General features: G+C 44.9%; 1 protein-coding gene across 10 annotated transcripts in view; it reads left to right on the plus strand.

Moving 5' to 3' along the window:
* TNNT3 (troponin T3, fast skeletal type) overlaps nucleotides 1–17,906 on the plus strand; it is a 45,567-nt gene that overhangs the window by 25,686 nt on the left and 1,975 nt on the right. For 9 of the 10 annotated variants that reach the window (XM_054024903.1, XM_054024901.1, XM_054024904.1 and 6 more), the window contains 8 exons: nucleotides 5,664–5,682; nucleotides 7,766–7,811; nucleotides 9,180–9,296; nucleotides 10,749–10,826; nucleotides 11,150–11,263; nucleotides 11,688–11,797; nucleotides 12,691–12,781; nucleotides 16,630–16,670. In XM_054024903.1, the coding sequence (XP_053880878.1) occupies nucleotides 5,664–5,682; nucleotides 7,766–7,811; nucleotides 9,180–9,296; nucleotides 10,749–10,826; nucleotides 11,150–11,263; nucleotides 11,688–11,797; nucleotides 12,691–12,781; nucleotides 16,630–16,670 (616 nt within the window). Of the gene's footprint in view, nucleotides 1–5,663; nucleotides 5,683–7,765; nucleotides 7,812–9,179; nucleotides 9,297–10,748; nucleotides 10,827–11,149; nucleotides 11,264–11,687; nucleotides 11,798–12,690; nucleotides 12,782–13,547; nucleotides 13,589–16,629; nucleotides 16,671–17,906 lie in introns of all 10 variants that reach the window. The other variant, XM_054024902.1, reaches the window with a different exon arrangement.

The raw sequence follows: 17,906 nt of genomic DNA on the forward strand, positions 1-17,906 counted from the left end.
AGCCAACAGCCGCTACTCTCCAGCTGCCCAGCTCTGAAGGCAGCACTGCGGCAGAAGTAAAGATAGCAATACCACAGCCTCCCCCCACCCCCAAACTCCTTTTTGGGACAGGACCCCTACAATTACAACACCATGAAATTTCAGATTTAAATAGCTGAGATCATGACATTTATTATTTTAAAAATCCTATGATCAATGAAATTGACCAAAATGGATCATGAATTTGGTAGGGCCCTAGTTATCAACTATAAGCTAGTCAGGGTAAAGAATTGCTAACATAATTTATACAGTAACTACAGTGATTATTTTAATAATAACAATGACTTCATTAATAAACTACTTTAATGTGTGTTACAGCCAATAGCTCTCAATGGTCTTGGGACTTACAGTATAATAATTACAAGTCACTCTGGGTTTCAGTAGTTCTGTTGGACAAAGGTACTGTGTCCCATGATTCCTCTGGATAATTTCTTTTCATGCATTTGAGTCATTGGACACCCTCTTCTCTCCTTTCGTTTCTTTCTTCTTTGTTATCCAGCAAGTTCAAGATTCCAGGAGTAGTGGAGAGGGAAAGGGAAAGAGTAAGTGGGGTATTTACAGAAGAACAGCATCAACTGTGGATTGACTAGTATACTTCCTTTCTTTTGCTTTTGTTTTTCAACCTGCAGCTGGAGACGAAGGAGAATACTATGATGGTAGTTTGGTGTTGTTCTGAGAGAACAAAAATATCTTTCTACCCCCCCCCTTTTGTTCTCCATCTGCTTCTAATCCTCACTTGATTTAAATTCAGGAACTGGGCCAAAACATCAGTGCTGCAAACATTCATTCACTGTGCATATCCAGGCTCTCTCAGGGGACTTTGCTGTGTCTGAGGTGTTTATTCGCACATTCCATCATCAGGGAAATTAGCAATGGGAGAACCTTGTACTCTAGAATGTTCATCTCTAGAACCCTGCCCAGTATTCTAGGTGTGACTTAGAACCTTTAATAATGTCATATTTTCAGAAAGGCCTGTAAGCATTTGCTTAAGTTCTATTGACACATTTAAAATTAATGTGAGGCGTTTGACTTCAATGAGAGCAATTTACAAGATGAAAGCTGTGCACGTGCTTAAGTGTTTGCAGGACTGGGGCATAAGGGAGTTTTGGCACTGCAAATAAGCTGATATTTGAAAAGTTTATGGAAGATTAACAACTATGTAACAGAGAAACTGCTTTTACATCGTTGGCAAATTCCAATTATTGCTGACTTAATAACTATTATTGTTCATTTTTATTATTACAATAACACGGTCTAACGACGAGCAGCACTACATAAGAGCTAGGTGATATATTATGACTTTATTACATCTAATCTCTGTTTGGAAACTCCTCCCACACTGAAAGATTTTTTTAAAAGATATTTTTTTCCAAACAACCTTTTTCCCCATATGAGGTCTTTGTGGTCATCAATGAATACAAAGGACCAAATTCTGTATGGTGTAATAGGGCAAAGCTCTACTGAAGTTCAGTGGACTTTTGCCCATTTATGGTAGCAGGAAATTTTGGCTCAATAGCAGCACTAGGTGGAAAGATTCCCACTGATTTCAATGGACTTTGCATATGGTCTTAAAGGAAGTCCTCATTTCTTGATGTTGTTTTGTTGCTTTCTGAATCCCAGGCGCTCTAGAGTACTAAGGGACAGCAGGTTCTAAAGTGAGAGTCGGAGGTTCTTCCAACATTAACTGAAGTCAACTCATTTTTTAAAATTTATTTTCTTGCTCACTTTTTTCAGCCTTTTTCTTATTTTAGGAAAAGCACTTTGAGAACTTTTCTGGGCCCTTTACATCAATTTTCACTTCAGGATGTGATTTCTCTCTCTCTCTTTTTAAATAATATATTGCTTTTCAAGCTCTTAATGTTGGTTAGAAGTGTTACTTCTGGCAGACGAGAGGAAGGGAAGCAACTAGAGAAATCTGAGGCAGTTGAGGTGTAGTGAAGTTGGATTCTCGGAAAAGGGAGAGCACAGTGAGAATGTGATAGATGTAGCAAAAAGAATGGAGGGTGCCGTAATGATACATATGGAGTTCCTGTGCTATCCCATTGTGACTACCAGCAACTCCTGGAACATATGTATTATTGCAGCATCAGTGAACCTGGATTTTCAGTGGTTCTTTGCAGAACTTCTGGCAGGGTGATTGTGGGGGTTTTCTCACAGACCCATGGTTCATGGCAGAATGCGCAGAATATGAGAGTGAGAATCCACCATGTGCGTCAAAGAATAGGAATTTGCTATGACAATTCCTGAGTGTTAACAAATTTTGGCCCAGTTCCTTGATTGACAGCCCTGAAAGAGAGAGCATCTTAAAAATAAACCCCAGCCTTGTGGCCGGTTTTAGTGCATACAGTATATACTGTGCTGGGCCATGCACACTACAGGACGTTTTTTGGATGAAAGCTGACATTTCTTTGTAGTCTCACCCATTTCTAGTTTCCTGGTGGTGCATTTAGACCTCACAACTACAATACTTTATTTTGAGAACAGCAAACAAACTTTTTTTTTTTTTTGGTAATCATTTCTTCATTCAATTATCCAGAAAGCAGCAATTTAGCAGCAACTGATGCTAAAGTTTAAGATGTGGTTGGATTCACCCAGTCAATGATAGACGGGTCAACCAAGAATAACAAACAAACACAGAACAATTAGTCATTCCACAGCTCTTTTTCTCTCTCTTATGTCACAAATGCCACTAACTTACAACTTCCTTGTTGAACTGGAATGGTTTGGTTATTTCCTTGGAATTTCATAGGCGAAGGGAATCCTGCGTGTCTCTGAATAATCAGGTCAAACTGGTTGAAGCAATTCCCTTCTCCTACCCCCCAATAAATAACAACAAAAAAATCATATGAAAAGCTCACTGTCTATTGGACAAATCTAAGCAAAAGAAGATGAACAACAAAAATCCTACCTGGAGAAATAAGCTAATTTTGCTTTTACCAGAGATGATCTGTGACTTGTTTTTATTTACATTCTTATGAGAGTACAGTAAAACCCTGATCATTTGACACTTGATTATTGTATTATTATTATTTATTTGCACTATTGTAGCATCTAGAGATCCACAACTGCAATCAGGGCCTTGTTGCGCTAGGTGCTGTCCACACACCCTGTAAGCAACAGTCCTTGTCTCAGAGGATTTACAGATCTAAACAGACAAGACAGCCAGAGAGTGAGAGAAAGGAACTATTACCACCTGACATTCACTCTTATGTGGCTCTTAGGGTATGTCTACCCTTGGAACTAGGGCTGTGATTCCCAGCTTGCCTAGACATACTCATCCCAGCTGTCATCAGACTAGCACCGTAGAAACAGTATCATAGAATCATAGAATATCAGGGTTGGAAGGGACCTCAGGAGGTCATCTAGTCCAACCCCCTGATCAAAGCAGGACCAACCCTCAACTAAATCGATCAGTAGTGTGGCTGGGGTAGCACAAGCAGAGGTGAGTGGCAGCATGGGCTAGCTGTGCTGAGTACAAACCCGCCTGAACCCCGTGAGCACATACTCAGCACGGCTAGCCCGTACCGCCACTTGCTGCTGCCCAGGCTACCTCAGCTCTATTGCTATTGTGAGTCAGCTAACTCAACGAGGGCTAATGCAAGTATGTGCATGCAAGCTGGGGTCACGTCCCTAGCTCTGAGTGTAGTCCCAGCCTTGGTTATGCCTCTCACCGCGACTCCCTTAATCAGCTCCCCCAATTATCCAAACCCCAAATAGCTGATATTTCCCTCAAGGATTTTTCACCACTGATTTTAGAGGGTTTTTTTTTTTTTTTGGCTTTATGATCAACTTTCATTTTATTCTCCCTTGTTCCACTCATCCCCCCACCCCCCACACTTGCAAAAACGGGAGGGTGACGGGGCCTATGTTGCCAATTTAGTCATTTTCCAACACCTCCCCTGTACATTCGAACACCCCCTCTAACTTCAATTCCTGGGGAAAACATGCTGACAGTAACCTGTCACTCAAATCCCCACCCATATAGGTTAATTGGGCCCTAACTAGAGGATCAATTAACAAGTGGCGCCACATTGAAGGGCTAATTAGAGGGGGAAGCAATCCCACGAGCTAGCAGCAGCTAAATCCAGAGGAAGGCAGCCCTGGGAGGGTAGGTGGGTGAGTGAGTGAAGAGCCTCGTGGAAGGCAGAACTGGCTGCTGCCAAAACTGCTGCCTTTCTCCCCAGAAGAAAGAGCTGACTGGGACTTGTAAATATGGAAATAGTATGCCTGGCAGTGGCCTGCTTGAACACACTGTGGTGGTGAAGGTGGCCAGAGTAAGATTCCCAGAGTACAGGTGCTCCATTTAAAAAAAAAAAAAAAAAGTCATCCTTTGAAATGCCTCAAAATATAATGATCTGACCTCAAATTATTTCAGGGGAAAAATATTGTTTTTGGATAACTGGGTGCTTGGACCAATGCCTGAGGGAAGCTGAGCTCCTCAAAGTTGGCCCTGTCCACAATAGGCTGTGAGCTTTTTATTTCTAATCCACCCCACCAAGCAAACAATACAAGAGCATTGTATGCAGAATTCAGATGAATTCCTAAAAGTTCAAACTCAGCATATGGCTATGAAAATCAACCTGGGTCCGTAAGAGACAACATTAGGATAGAATGTATGGGCTTAATACTCCTCCACTTATGGGAGTAAATCCATTGAATTTGCTGGCATTACACTGACATAAACCCAACATTAGAGAGAGGAGAATCAGGCACAAAGTGTGTGCAAAACATCATATCACCAAAACAGTAAATGGCTGTTTGGTGCAGTAGAATGTCTCTCATTATGAAAAGCCCAGGACTGACGATCTTGGAGATGGTTTACATTGCATATTGAGGGGTCTGTCCTCTCCTGGAGACACAAGCGTCACTCTCATTAACAGTCATGGGAATTTTGCTTAGACTATCCATCAGTACATCAACCGGGGAATTATGCAGGATGATCTTTCCAGGTTGGGTTTGAGGGGCACTGCTGTGTATGAAGGAGAGAAAGAGAGAACATGGAGACTTTGGGAAACATAGATGCCATGCAGGGATGTCTGGCAGTGTATGCGGCTGGAGATGATTTACCATAAAGCTGTTCCCCTTCTGAACTATGTATGCAACATTTCAGTAGATCTGGAGCCAAGTTTAGTTCTCATTTACACCAGTGTAAACCCAAAATGACTCCATTGACTTTAGTGGAGTTGCTGAGAATATCCACCAGCGTAAAAGAGATGAGAAACTGACACTAGGAGGGGGAATATTCTTTTTTACTCTCCAGCTCTGTCATCCTCCCTATAGCTTTGGTCTCCAGGGGGTGTAAGAACTAGCACTCATCTCATAAATGAAACCATTCACTTCCAGATGCTATGTTAGGTCTTTTAAACAATCTCTTGTTTCCTTTCCTTTTCTGTAGAGTTCTGATTTGAGGTCAAATCAGTCTGCTCTTCACTCACACCAAAGGAGAGGGTCTCTTTTGGATGTGTATGAGGCATAACCAGTTCCTCAGGGGTGTTCCTCCTAAACCTGGATTTCCCTTCAGTTTCCCTGCTTTAACAAACCACAGCTGGTGTTTTTCTTGTTCTAACTGTTCTCTCTCTTTTCTCCCCTCTCTTCCTGTTTTCTGTCCATGTTTCCAAACACAGAGGAAAAGCCCAGGCCGAAGTAAGTGTGCATTAATGGTTGCTTTTTAAAATACTGGTATAAATGTGATGACAATCATAGACCTCCTACCAGAGAAATGTCTCCCACTACCTATGCGCAACCCTCTCCTCCCCACCATTCATGCAACATCCAGCATTTCTTGACTCTTACCTAGACTGCCTCCCTCTGTCAGAAGCTACTGTAAGACTAGCTACAGGCCATGAAATAGAGACCAGTCCCACACTAGCTCATACATCTTTATTACAGTGAGGACTGGCGCAGACATCAGGTCTCCACAGCCAAGTGCTCCTACTCCATCCCCTGTAGCACCTCACGTTGGGTGAAGCTGAGCTCATATTATCTGCTCATTTCTCCTGGGCTGCACACAAATGGGAAGAGAGGGTACCAAGAGGGGAAAGGCAAATGTGCAGTTTGCTCTGCCCACCTTTCTCTGCCTGCTCTGCGGCCACCTTTGCAACAACATGTGCAGGTAAAAGAGAATGTCTGACAGGGGATGGCTATTTGCCACAGACAATGAATGCTGCGGGGTTCAGTATTAAATCCTTTCCATCGTTCTTTAAACCATGAAAGGGGGCATGAGCAGGGCTGGATTAACCTTTTGTGGGCCCAGCGCCAAACATATTTGTGGGGCCCCATGGAGGCAATGGAGCATGGCGTGGGGAGGTCAGTCCCCGGAGCAAGGAGCCAGCCAGAGGCAATGGGGCATGGCAGGAGCGGCCCTTCTCCACCCAATGCGAGGGCACTATTTACAAACCGGCAGTTGCTAGACACACAGTGGCCTGCCCGGCCCTGTGCTGCCAGGGTGTCCCTTCCCCTCGGGGGTGGGCCGATGCCACACCACACAGCCCCCCCTGCCCAACACCCCCCGACTCCCTATGGCCAGAGCCCCCCCGGGCCCACTATGCCCAGTGTCCCCCTAGACCCACCCCCAAATGCACAGCGCCCTGCCTACAGCCCCACCACAACTTCCCAGCAATCCCCACACAGAACCCCCACTCCCTAGTGCCCCAACACACAGAACTTCCCTGCCCATTCACAGCCCAGCACCCCCGCATACTCCTGACAGACCCAATCCCCCAAACCCTGCCTCCTGGCCACACTCACCGGCCCTGCTGGGAGGTGACTTTGACTGCCGAGCTGAGCCGGCAGCGCAGCCAGGGCTGGTCCCAGGGCCAGAAATCGCTCCAGCCCCTCGGGAGTGGTGTGATAAGCAGGCCAGGACCTGCCCCGGCCGGGGTCCCTCAAGACGCACTTGCCTGGAGGGGCCCAGCCAAGCCCTCCACACTGTTCCCCCCCTACACACACCTGGCTGAGACTGGCCAAGCTTCTGCACCAATCCCAGGTGGCTCAGCTCCGGGGAGACAGGTGGGGCCCCCGTGGGTGAGTGGTAGGAAGCAGAGATTGCCCAGAGCCGGAGGCCAGCCAGCGGGCAGGCCGAGAGGAGCAAGTGGGGTCTTGGGGCGCAGTGCAAGCGGAGCAGGCCGGAGCCCCTTCTGAGCATGAGCCCGGCTCCATGGAACCACTGGAGCTATTATAAACCCGACACTGGGCATGAGTTGCAACAGCTGGATGTGGAGGACAGGGCAGCCAATGGCAGCATGTCATGGGAGTTACCCATACTTCCTGGGTTGCTGGCAGATAACACAACTGGGTTTTCCTGGGCTCCACAGGGATTGACCAGGATTCCCCAGGCATCTTCTGGCTCTAGTGGATCAGTGCCCTGAGTCTCCACCAAGCCAGCGTCCCAGGATGGGTCATGCAGTGTTCTCTTTGTGTTAGCAGCCTCATGGAACTTTACATGTGAGTTGTCCCATTCTGTGCCTTTTTGTGCAAAATGGGATAACCCCATAAACATTTGGGATGGGTCATCTCCCACCATCTATTGGGTCATTTCTCCTCCTCCTCCTGTGGGGGACAGTGCAGATTGTCCCCTAGCACTACTTCCAGCATAGTATTCAATCAAGCCATAGCTTCAGCTGTACCTCCCCATCGACATTTCTCCCTCAGCATGGCTCCATTTGGTAAATTAGTTAATCTCTTGGTTTTTTGAGGTTCAATTCCTTCTATTTTTTATCCCCTACAGACTGACTGCTCCTAAAATACCAGAGGGTGAGAAAGTTGACTTTGATGTAAGTATTCCTGACACATGCCCATCACATACACACACCCAGCTCTCCCAGCATCGCTACTAGCCTTTGTGAAAATGTCACTGCCATGTAGCCAAGGGCAAAAGGAGTCTGTTTTCACTGAAAGATTAATCTGGGGTCCAATCTGAAAAACTTTCTTACACATTGCTTTAGTTGTGCAGCTGTATTTATATCTTAATTCGTCTTGGAAAGAGAAATCTGAAGGGTGGAAATGGAATTAGTAACTGCTTAGAAAGCCTTTAGATCTCCTTCCTTGCAGACCTTTATTGTGATCTTTATCTTGATCAGTCAGTTATTTCTCAAGGACAATCCAATTGCCCTTTCAATCACTTCCTAGTCCTGTCTTTTTGCTTAGTGTTCCAGGGAGCTCCCCTGACTCAAGAATGATGAAATAAAATTAGCTTTGGAGTATGAGTGGCCAGGAAAGGGTTTTCATGGTATCAAGAAACTGCCATAGTGCATGGGAAATGGTTATGTCCTTTATCAGAGGAATAGCCATGTTAGTCTGTATGCACAAAAACAACGAGGAGCCCAGTGGCACCTTAAAGACTAACAGAGTTATTTGTGCATAAGCTTTCATGGGTAAAAAAACACTTTTCCTTTAATAGGCCACACAATATATTTAACCTAAACCCCCCCCCAAACAAACAAACAAACAAACAAACAAAACCAACCCCCCCCCAACAATGCACCTATAAGCAGAAAAGAGATTTAAAGAAGCAAGACCCTTGGAGGAGGCTTTCCCAGCAATGCATGTGCCTGTAATGAATCCACACACTTGAAGCAGGTTGTATCAATTCTGTCTCTGAAAAATAGTGCTCAGAATGGCACCACCAAATAACCAAACAAGCATGGACCCAAATATGTTTCTAGTAAGTCAACAAGAAAAGATGATGAGTGGTACATGATTACATCAGGATAAGTTATATGATCATTCTGGGTCACGGTAGTGTTCACCTTGTCCACAAGTAAATGAAGCTTCTTTTCATTTTGACTGGTGTAGGAATACAGGTAAAATGAGGAGCATGCAGAGAAATATAAAAGGATGGTCCATTGATGTGAGGACGTGGGAGCTGGGAAATCAGGGCTCTGTCCCTTGTTTTACCACTGGCTATTAATTTGGGCAAGCCACTAAATGTCTCTGGCCCTGATTCAGCACCCGAGTCAATAGAAAGGCTCCCATTGACTTCATTGGCCTTCAAATGATGCCCCTTGTGTTTCAATTTCCCTATTTGTAAAATGAGGCTGTTAGTACTTAGCCACCTTTGTACAGGGTGCTGAGAGCCTCAGATGGAAGGAGCTGCACCAGTGTTAGATTGTTATTGTAATAACGCCTTACTGCTCTTTCAGGACATCCAAAAGAAGAGGCAGAACAAAGACCTGATTGAACTGCAGGCCTTGATTGACAATCACTTCGAGGGTAGGAAGAAGGAAGAGGAGGAACTGCTTGCCCTGAAGGAAAGAATTGTAAGTCTCTATGGTGCCATCCCCAGTGATGTCTGCTTGAGGAAGATAGTGTGTGTCATTACCTCAGAGACTCAAAACTGAACTGGAACCTTACAAACCAAATTGCTTCTTCTATCCAACAAGTGGAGATAGGAGAATAGGGGAAGAGAGTCCTTCAGGGTGACTGCCTGTTGTTCCCAATGTGATCAAGATAATGGCTGTGCATTTTTGGCTGGTGTAGAGTGGAATGTGCCCATGTGCCAAGGTGGAAGTCTAGGACACCTTGCAGTGATAGCCTTAATGAGGCTTGGGTCAGTGCACTAGCCTCTCATTTCTGAAAAGCTAAATGCAAACCTGGGTTAGGTCCCAAATGAAAATAAGTCTTGGGTCTTCTCATCCTTCCTTAGGGGTGTGTTTGTTTATACCATAAAACACCATATACAGTTAAGCACCAAGTTCAGGACCATAGATCATTTCTGCTCTGACATATCCAGGAGGAGGTTGCTGCAGGCCAAGTCTGAGATGAATTGGTAAAGTGATGAGGTGGATTTAAGACTGGAGTAGCAGGGCTTAGGCAGGTCAAGGATGAGGTAAAATGGCAGATGTGTGTGGTGGGACTCAGAACTAGAACATCAAGGGGTGTTGCAGGTCAGAACAGAGGTGCATTAACAGAGCTGTGTGTGAAGCCTATAACTAGGATAGCATGGGTTGCTTTAGGCCTGATTGAGGGGACTTGACTAAGCAGTGAATAGGAAGCTTGGATGCTGCCACAAATGAGAAACTGATACCACAGCTAGTGCCTATATAATGTCTGGGTCTAGGCAATGGTATCATTTCCTCACTTATAGGAGCACTTAATGCACTCACACACATACATGTTATAACAACAGAGGATAAGCTGTGGGAGCTACATATGGGAGAAGACCAGTCTCCCGTAGGCCTGAAACTCAGACATACATAAGGATAATCCTCTTTCAACCTTAGATAAGGCAAGGATTGCAAGATATGGTCAATCTAGCCCCCAACTACACTGGGACAAAAACCATTTTTTTCATTGACTGGTTTTCAGTGCAGTTTTAAACTGGTCCAGTCCGAATGCACTTTAAATGTGGTGGATGAGGCATAACCATTCTGAAAACAGGTGTAGAAACCACCTGCTAGCCTCAGGTCCCCTCTGTAGATGGACAATCTATTCTACTTGTTCAATTCTGGCTTGAGGGAAGCCTGTCCCACACTGCACAGACGTGACCACACTCATTGTAACTCATCCCTGTTCTCAGCCTCCCAGGTGTTTTACAGTCATGGAATTCACCTGAGGTCCTTCAGCTGGCTATACGCCTCATCCTGCACATTTTGGTAAAGTAATGGGAAAGGTCCACTGCCTAATATGGAAACTGAAGTCCTTTATAAAGCTTTGGAGATGAATAAAGCCACATACTGATGACTCTATGCCTCTTCCTTTGTTTCGGGCAGGAGAAACGCAGAGCCGAAAGGGCAGAACAACAAAGAATCCGGGCTGAGAATGAGAAGGAGCGTCAGGTCAGGCTTGCGGTACGTGCCTCTGCTTTCTGTTTTCCTCTTGACACATAACAAGAAAGTACCTGGGCTCAGATCTCGTTCGGGAACTGTGAAAGGAGATGGAGAGAAGCTGCAGGTCCCACCTGCCTCAGGAATACCAGAGAAGATACTGATATTCTCCTCATTACGGTGAGGCTAACTGGGCAGAGCTTGGGAAGGAAGCAGGTATATACCTTCCCAGATGCATACATTTCTACATCATTCCCTGCAGTGACTCCTGCTGCTAGTGGAGTAGGTGTGGGCTCCCCCAGCCAAAGTCCTTTTGGTAACTTGTTTTTCTATGGTGCATTCTGCAGGAGGAGAAGGTAAGAAGAGAGGAAGAAGATGCTAAGAGAAGAGCTGAGGATGACCTGAAGAAAAAGAAGGCTCTGACCTCCATGGGTGCCACATACAGCAGCTATTTGGCAAAGGTAAAGGCATTGATCAATGGATGAAATAGGGAGGCACTAAACACACTTCTCTGAATTTTATCACCACTCGCGTACCTCTCTGTCCCCCTTGAGTCTCCTAAATTCTCCACCAATCATTAGGAATTCAGTAAGTTTGCTCCAGCAGTTGCTAGGAATCCTTTAGATTTTCATGACAACTCCTATAACTGCTTGGGATTCCCTGAGGTTTCAAGGCCATTGCAAAACTTTTAAGAGGTTCTCAGCTCCTGTGGAATAAGTGTGGTTGGGAATGTGCTAATGTCTCCAGAATGGCCCCAGTGCATCTGCCTGGAAATGCTCCAGTACGTGTCCATGGTTCCTTAGCTCTTTCACAATATCTCCTTACTTCATCCTGAATTTGTTCAGGGCAGCATCCACTGATGTTCTGGGCATATATTTCCTGCAGGCTGACCAGAAGAGAGGAAAGAAGCAGACTGCTAGGGAAATGAAGAAGAAGATCCTGGCAGAGAGGCGCAAAACACTAAACATTGACCACCTGAATGAAGACAAGCTGAGGTAACATGCCATCTTCATTTGCTGCAGGTAGATTGGATGATTTCTCAGGGAGGTCAAGGCTGACAGATCTGAATGAGGACACACAGAAATTTCTTCTAGTGGTCTGGGGCCTCCCACACTGAAGGGATATAGAAAGAGAGTGTGCTGTGGGAGTACCTGTGTGCCCTGGGATATAAAAGGAATGGGTAGGGGCCACTTTAGAAATGCCACCCTACAGAAGAGCCAACCCTGGTGGAGACGGGGCAGAACAATGGTGGATGTCCAGAAATAGAAAGGGCTGTTTGTAATGTGGTTAGTGTCATAATTGTAGGAGTATTGCAATCCAAGGAAGAAGAGCAGGCCTCTGCCAACATCAGTAATAGTAGAGATGGGTCTGCACTGCAAAGATCTAGATGTGAACCTTCTCAGAGTTTGGAGGCTTCGAGAGATCTAGTGTTCTGGTCCAAGCCAATCTCTAACTAATGTTACACTGGGTCAGTTTTGCTTATCCACCTTAGCCTGGTGAAAACTACCATGCTAGTTGCACAGCCAATTGCTCATTCAAGCTTTGGAATCCCACTCACCACTTCCTCTCCATTTCCCCGGGGTTCTTTAGTGAGAGACACAGAGCCAAGTAAATAAATAAACTTGTGAAAGGGTGTTAATAGAGGAAATACAGGAAAACAGTGCAAGGCTGAAATGTTAAAAGGGATTAAGCTGAGGAAAATAAAATCTGAACATAAAAATAGTGAGTGACATGAAGCTGGGGAGGAGTTTTGAAGGGGAAGCGGTACATGCTACACCAAAAAATTTTTTTTAAAAATTGCTACTAGTGTCCTGAGGGCCACAGCAAACATGTGACATTTCAAATGTGTGAAATATTTCTCCTGTCTTCCTCCCTCCTAAATGCATAGGGATAAGGCCAAGGAACTGTGGGATTGGTTATACCAGCTGGAAACTGAGAAGTATGAATTTGCAGAGAAGATGAAGAGTCAAAAATATGAGGTGGGTTGAGAAGCAAGTTGGTGATGGCACCAGTCACCTCTGGGTCCAGTCTGCAGGAAGCTGTGAAACCCCCATAGGAAATGTGTGGAGATGTCATTAAGCTACTTCCACACACAACTTGGAATATTTACTCAGCAGAGTAAATTGCCAGAGCCGTGCATGGCACACTGGAATCATATTTTCCATAACTGTATACCTACCACATGCATGGGGCTACTATTAGCAGGCCGCAATTGAGTCTTAAAGTTGAAATTGATTAGACCAGAATCTATGAAAATGAGACACGCACCACAATGGGAAAAGAAAAACCCCATTGTTTAGTAGTGTGGAAGAGAGGTGTGAAAAGGGGTTGGTCAGACTCTTTCAGTTGCCTGTCTCCATCAGCAAGTGACTTTCTTAATCACATGTTCAATTTCATACTTAAATTTTGGATTTTTTATTTCCATCATAGAGTTAAAACAAAAAGAGTGGGACGGAAATGACCCCCTGTGGAGTGAACTCTTAGGAGGCCCTTGATGAAATCTGTGCCTCAATAGATGTGCATTTTACTGAAGTGTCACATGGTATCAGAGCGCTGACATGTCCCTTTCAAGTCTGATAATGGGATATGCCCATACTCGACTGCACTAAACTTCAGTGACCAAGATCCTGCTGGGATCGATATTTCTGGCTGCTTTTCTCTCTCTTCACTTCCTTTTTTCATTTTTTTTAAAATACTTGGACTGAGAACAACCCACACCAACATGATGATCTTAATCTCTCTTAGATTACATCACTACGTAGCAGGGTGCAGGCGCTATCCAAGTTGTAAGTACAAAGAGTTCGCCCATGTGACAGGAGCAGCGAAGTCTGCTAAAATGCATGAGCCTCCTGCATGGCGAGATTTCGCGCGCTTGCGCACGCAGGTGGACAGCGCACTGGCACTTAGTTCCATCTGGCAGAGGGACAAGGAGACTGAGTCTTGCGTGTCTCCCTTCACTTCGTTTTTCTCTCACCTTCCATTCTTGTAAAGCAGGGTGTAGTCTGAACAGTGGCACAAAATCACAGGGGTGTTTAACAGCTGCAGTTGGATGATTCATGTATGCTCAGATGGAATGAATCTTCTGGACACTGCATGACATCCCACTAGTTTAAATGGAATGCAGCAGCACCATAGATAGAGTGGGAATTATGTTCATGGCATACATACAGAGAAATTAGATAAAAACAGAAAAATACTCTTGCTGGAAGGTTGCAACATAACACTAAATTTCTTAGAATTTAGAATAACACACAAGAACCCCCAAAACAGAGAGAGACAAAGCAGGCTGCTCCTTAAACCAGAGAAGCACAAATTAACTTACCTTATTCTAAGTTGGCTTTGTGTAGAACCGACTGCTGAAAGATCCAGACTGCATGTTTCCCTGTAGAGCTCTGTAGCTTATAGAAAGTACAAAAGGAAAAAGAGAAGAGGGCAAAAAGTGTAATAAAGAAAGAGTGAGAGAGTAGAAAAGAAGACAGAAAGAAGAAAGGTCAGAATGAGTAGGAAGGCAGAGAAGACTGAGAAAGAAAGGAGAGAGAAAGATGGGAAGAGAAAGTGTAAGAAGGAAAAAGAGAAGAAGACATAAAATAACAAAGAAAGCAAGGGGGAGAAAAAGGAAGAAAATTGGACACACAAGATGACAGTGAGGGGGCCTGGTTTTAAGCACTGGCCTCTATGCGTACATCTTCATTGCATTTTAAAACTCATGGCAGAGAGTCTCAGAGCCCAGACCTACAGACTTAGGCTCTTGGAGCTTGTGCTACTGTGCTAAAAACAGCTGTGTAGATGTTTGAGGTCAGGCTGGAGATCAGTGGAGACTGTGGTGGGGACTGGGCTTCAGAGCCTGAGCTGCATTGTCTACACTGCTGTTTCTAGTGCCATAGCACGAGTCCCTAGTCTGTAGACCTGGTCTCTGAGACCTGGTGCTGAAAGTTTTAAAATGCAATGTAGATGTACCCCTATTGCTTACTGGTACTGTGTAAGACACTGACTGCTGTGCCTGCTGTCACAGGTTTAGCAGGAAAGGTGAGTCTCAAGCCCTTGAGTCAGTTTGGAGGGCAAAGCTGAATCTCTGCCAGGTCTGAAAAAAATACCCAATTGCGATAAATGACTCAAATCCAAGGAGTGGATTTTTAAACGACCGTAAGTACAGAATGCAGCAGATCTTTCCTTTTTGATGTTGTCCTGTTGCCTCTAATGTCTCAGTCTCTTTCTTTCTTTTTTTTCTGTTTGCCATGGGAAAACTTGGCCCAGGAAATCCGGGATGGCAGACCATCCTGAAATGTGATCTTTTCCTGTTTCAAGCACTGGGAATTTCAAATGTCATGCGACCCTTGCTGGGTCATCAGTTCTTGGACTGTGAGTTTGCTCAGAACATGGAGTCCAGAGGCAATGGAGAATTCTGAATTACACCAAGAGCAAAAGTGGGGGGAGAAGGGGACTCTGCAGGTTAACTTTCACCTCTGGAAACCAGGGTTCGATCCTGATTGGGTTACACAGGAAAAATGAAATGAACAGAAGTTGGTTGTAGACTCATTCTAGTTTGTAGTGGACATATATTCAGAGCACAAAGATCACTGGAAGACTGGAATAGCAAGGCTGCATGTCAGGACTGAGGTGCTAACTCAGGCTAAACAACACAGCAGCCACACATTGGGTCTAGCTGGTGCTTTGTGTATTAGCCCTTCATTTTCCTGAGCATCTAGTTCAAATCTAAAATTCCACCATGATTAAGAGAGGATGAGCTCATCTTCATTATGAATCCCCCCCCCCAGAGGCAATGGAACACAAGTATTACCACACCACAAATTGCCACGGTCTGGAAGATGGTTTGGGAAGGACCTGAAATCCCCCACTCCAGCCCTTCTTTCTATGGTTACTGTGTTTCCTTTCTAATATTTCCTCTCTATCCCCTTGGGAACCCTTCAGTCTATTAGATAAATGTCTGGAAAGGGTTTTGCATTGTGCATTCTCTACTTCCTGCCCCCAAATCAGCACCAGAGCTGCTCAACTAATTAGCCTGCAGAAAGTACTAGGAGAGCACATGCCCCATCATCCTTGGGGCCGGATCCAAAGCCCACTGAAGACAACAGGACCTGTGGAGTCTAACTATCAAGATATCATGAATTGCCTAAGCCCAGTAATACCCCTCAGTTGGAGTATCTCTCATTCCCAAAGTGCAGCAGTCTCTTTATATGATATTGATGGGTGGAGGGAAGGGCAGCCTGCACCCCTCCAATATACTTCCCCTCTCATGAAAGCCCTGGAGTTATTTGTTGCTGAGCATACTCACTTGTTTGTCTCCAGCTTTGGAACTTTTCTGTTTCCAATTTCTCACCTGTCCAGGTCAACCCCACCTTCCACTTCAATGTTGCTAGCTACCTGGTAAATTTACAGCTGGGTTGACGGGAGGGCGAGGACAGCACACACAAAGAGATCACACCTCTCAGGGTCTCCTGAGCTTTCAAAATGGCCAATTTATGACTTCCTAGGTCACTTACCTCAAGTTTGGCTATACATGAGTTCACCATAACTGGGTTCCATTGTACGTGAACTAATTAATTATTTTAACAAGGGCAACAGCACCGTCCCTTCAGTTGGATCCCTCATCTGTGCCTCCTTGTAAAACATGAAATTAGCTTGTAAATTCACTGCTAGTTAGCAACATCTCACTCAAGAGAGTTTTCATTTGAAAAGAAAGAGTTTCTCCCCATCACAGGCACCTGTCTCCAGACCTCCAGCCAGGTAAACCACTTCCCTCCCCACGGGGAAACCAGGTCACTTGACAGAGCCCTTTAAAAACCCTAGTCGTGTATATTGTTTGCAGATCACCACCCTCAGGAACCGGATTGATCAGGCCCAGAAGCAGTAAGTACCTATGTCCCAGCCTAAAGTCTGGGATATCCACTCAGTGTTCCAGCGGACACTTCAGCTTTGATGCTGACATTTTCTTCTCAGAAGGGAATGAGGCGAGAAGTGGAAGGGCAACCTCCAACCCGCCCCCACCCTTAGAAAATGATGGTCAAACTGAAGTGAATTCATAACCTAATGTAAAAGAACCATCATCTCCCATGCACACACCTTCCCACAATCGCTGCAAAGATGCCAGCCGCTCAAGCCGTGACTGTTTGTATTGGCTGAAGTGTTTTGAACACAGGAGCGGAAATGGTCCTTGCTTATACAGGATGGAGAAGTGATTGTTGAGATTGTAAGGAAAGGTGTGTAATAAGACTGACATCCAGGGTTACCTCATCATACGGATGTCATGAGATCAGAGGTGTGGGTTCTTTTCATAGGTATATGACTTCCCACTTTCCTTCCCCACCTTACCTCTTTAATTTAATTTCTTTCCTGCTTGTGAGTCCCATGTCTTTGTTGTTGCATGTTTTCATCAGGAGAGCTCAATACATCAGAGACAAGGGGTTGGGGGAGGGAGGGGTGTGTAGAGAAGTAAAAGGCAAGGAGGAGGAGGAGAAGGAGTCTTGTGAAGAAGGGGAGGGAAGGTCTCCGAACGCTGAAATCTGCTCTTTGCAGTTTCTCTGTACCATGAAGAGTTCCGGTCATGCAAATGACTCAAAGAATAGGTATCACCAAGAACCAAACATTCTTACCCTGCCCCCCCATTCACACTGGAATGTCAAATGAATGTAACATTTTGGGTGCAGTTCTCTGTAGATTCCAAACAGAGGGCTTGATGTATTTACTTCATAGGGAGTATGGGGTCTCATAGAACCTTGCAAGATTGTGCTAGTGGCTCATCTGGTTAGTTTTCTTCCTCCTATGTCTTCTGATCTCACTACCAGAAAACCAGCATGAAATGTTACCATGCTAGGGACCCTCCCAATTATCCAAAGAGGTGATATTTTTCCTGGAAGTATCTCTTTCCAGAGATGGTTCTTCTGGGTGTGATGGCACTTCATTTGGAAAGGTACGATTGTGGATCCTTCCAGGTATTATGGGGCATTTCTCGGTGAGAAACGGAGCACAACATTCCAAAGTAAAAATCTTTCATCTTGGTGTATTAGCCTTGTATGCTCCCTTTTTGTTTTAAGGAACAATGACCCCCCATAAGCATAGTCTAAAGGCAGGCATAACATGAAACAT

The sequence above is a fragment of the Malaclemys terrapin genome, chromosome 4 (genome assembly GCF_027887155.1).
Source record: "Malaclemys terrapin pileata isolate rMalTer1 chromosome 4, rMalTer1.hap1, whole genome shotgun sequence".
Taxonomy (NCBI): Eukaryota; Metazoa; Chordata; order Testudines; family Emydidae; genus Malaclemys; species Malaclemys terrapin.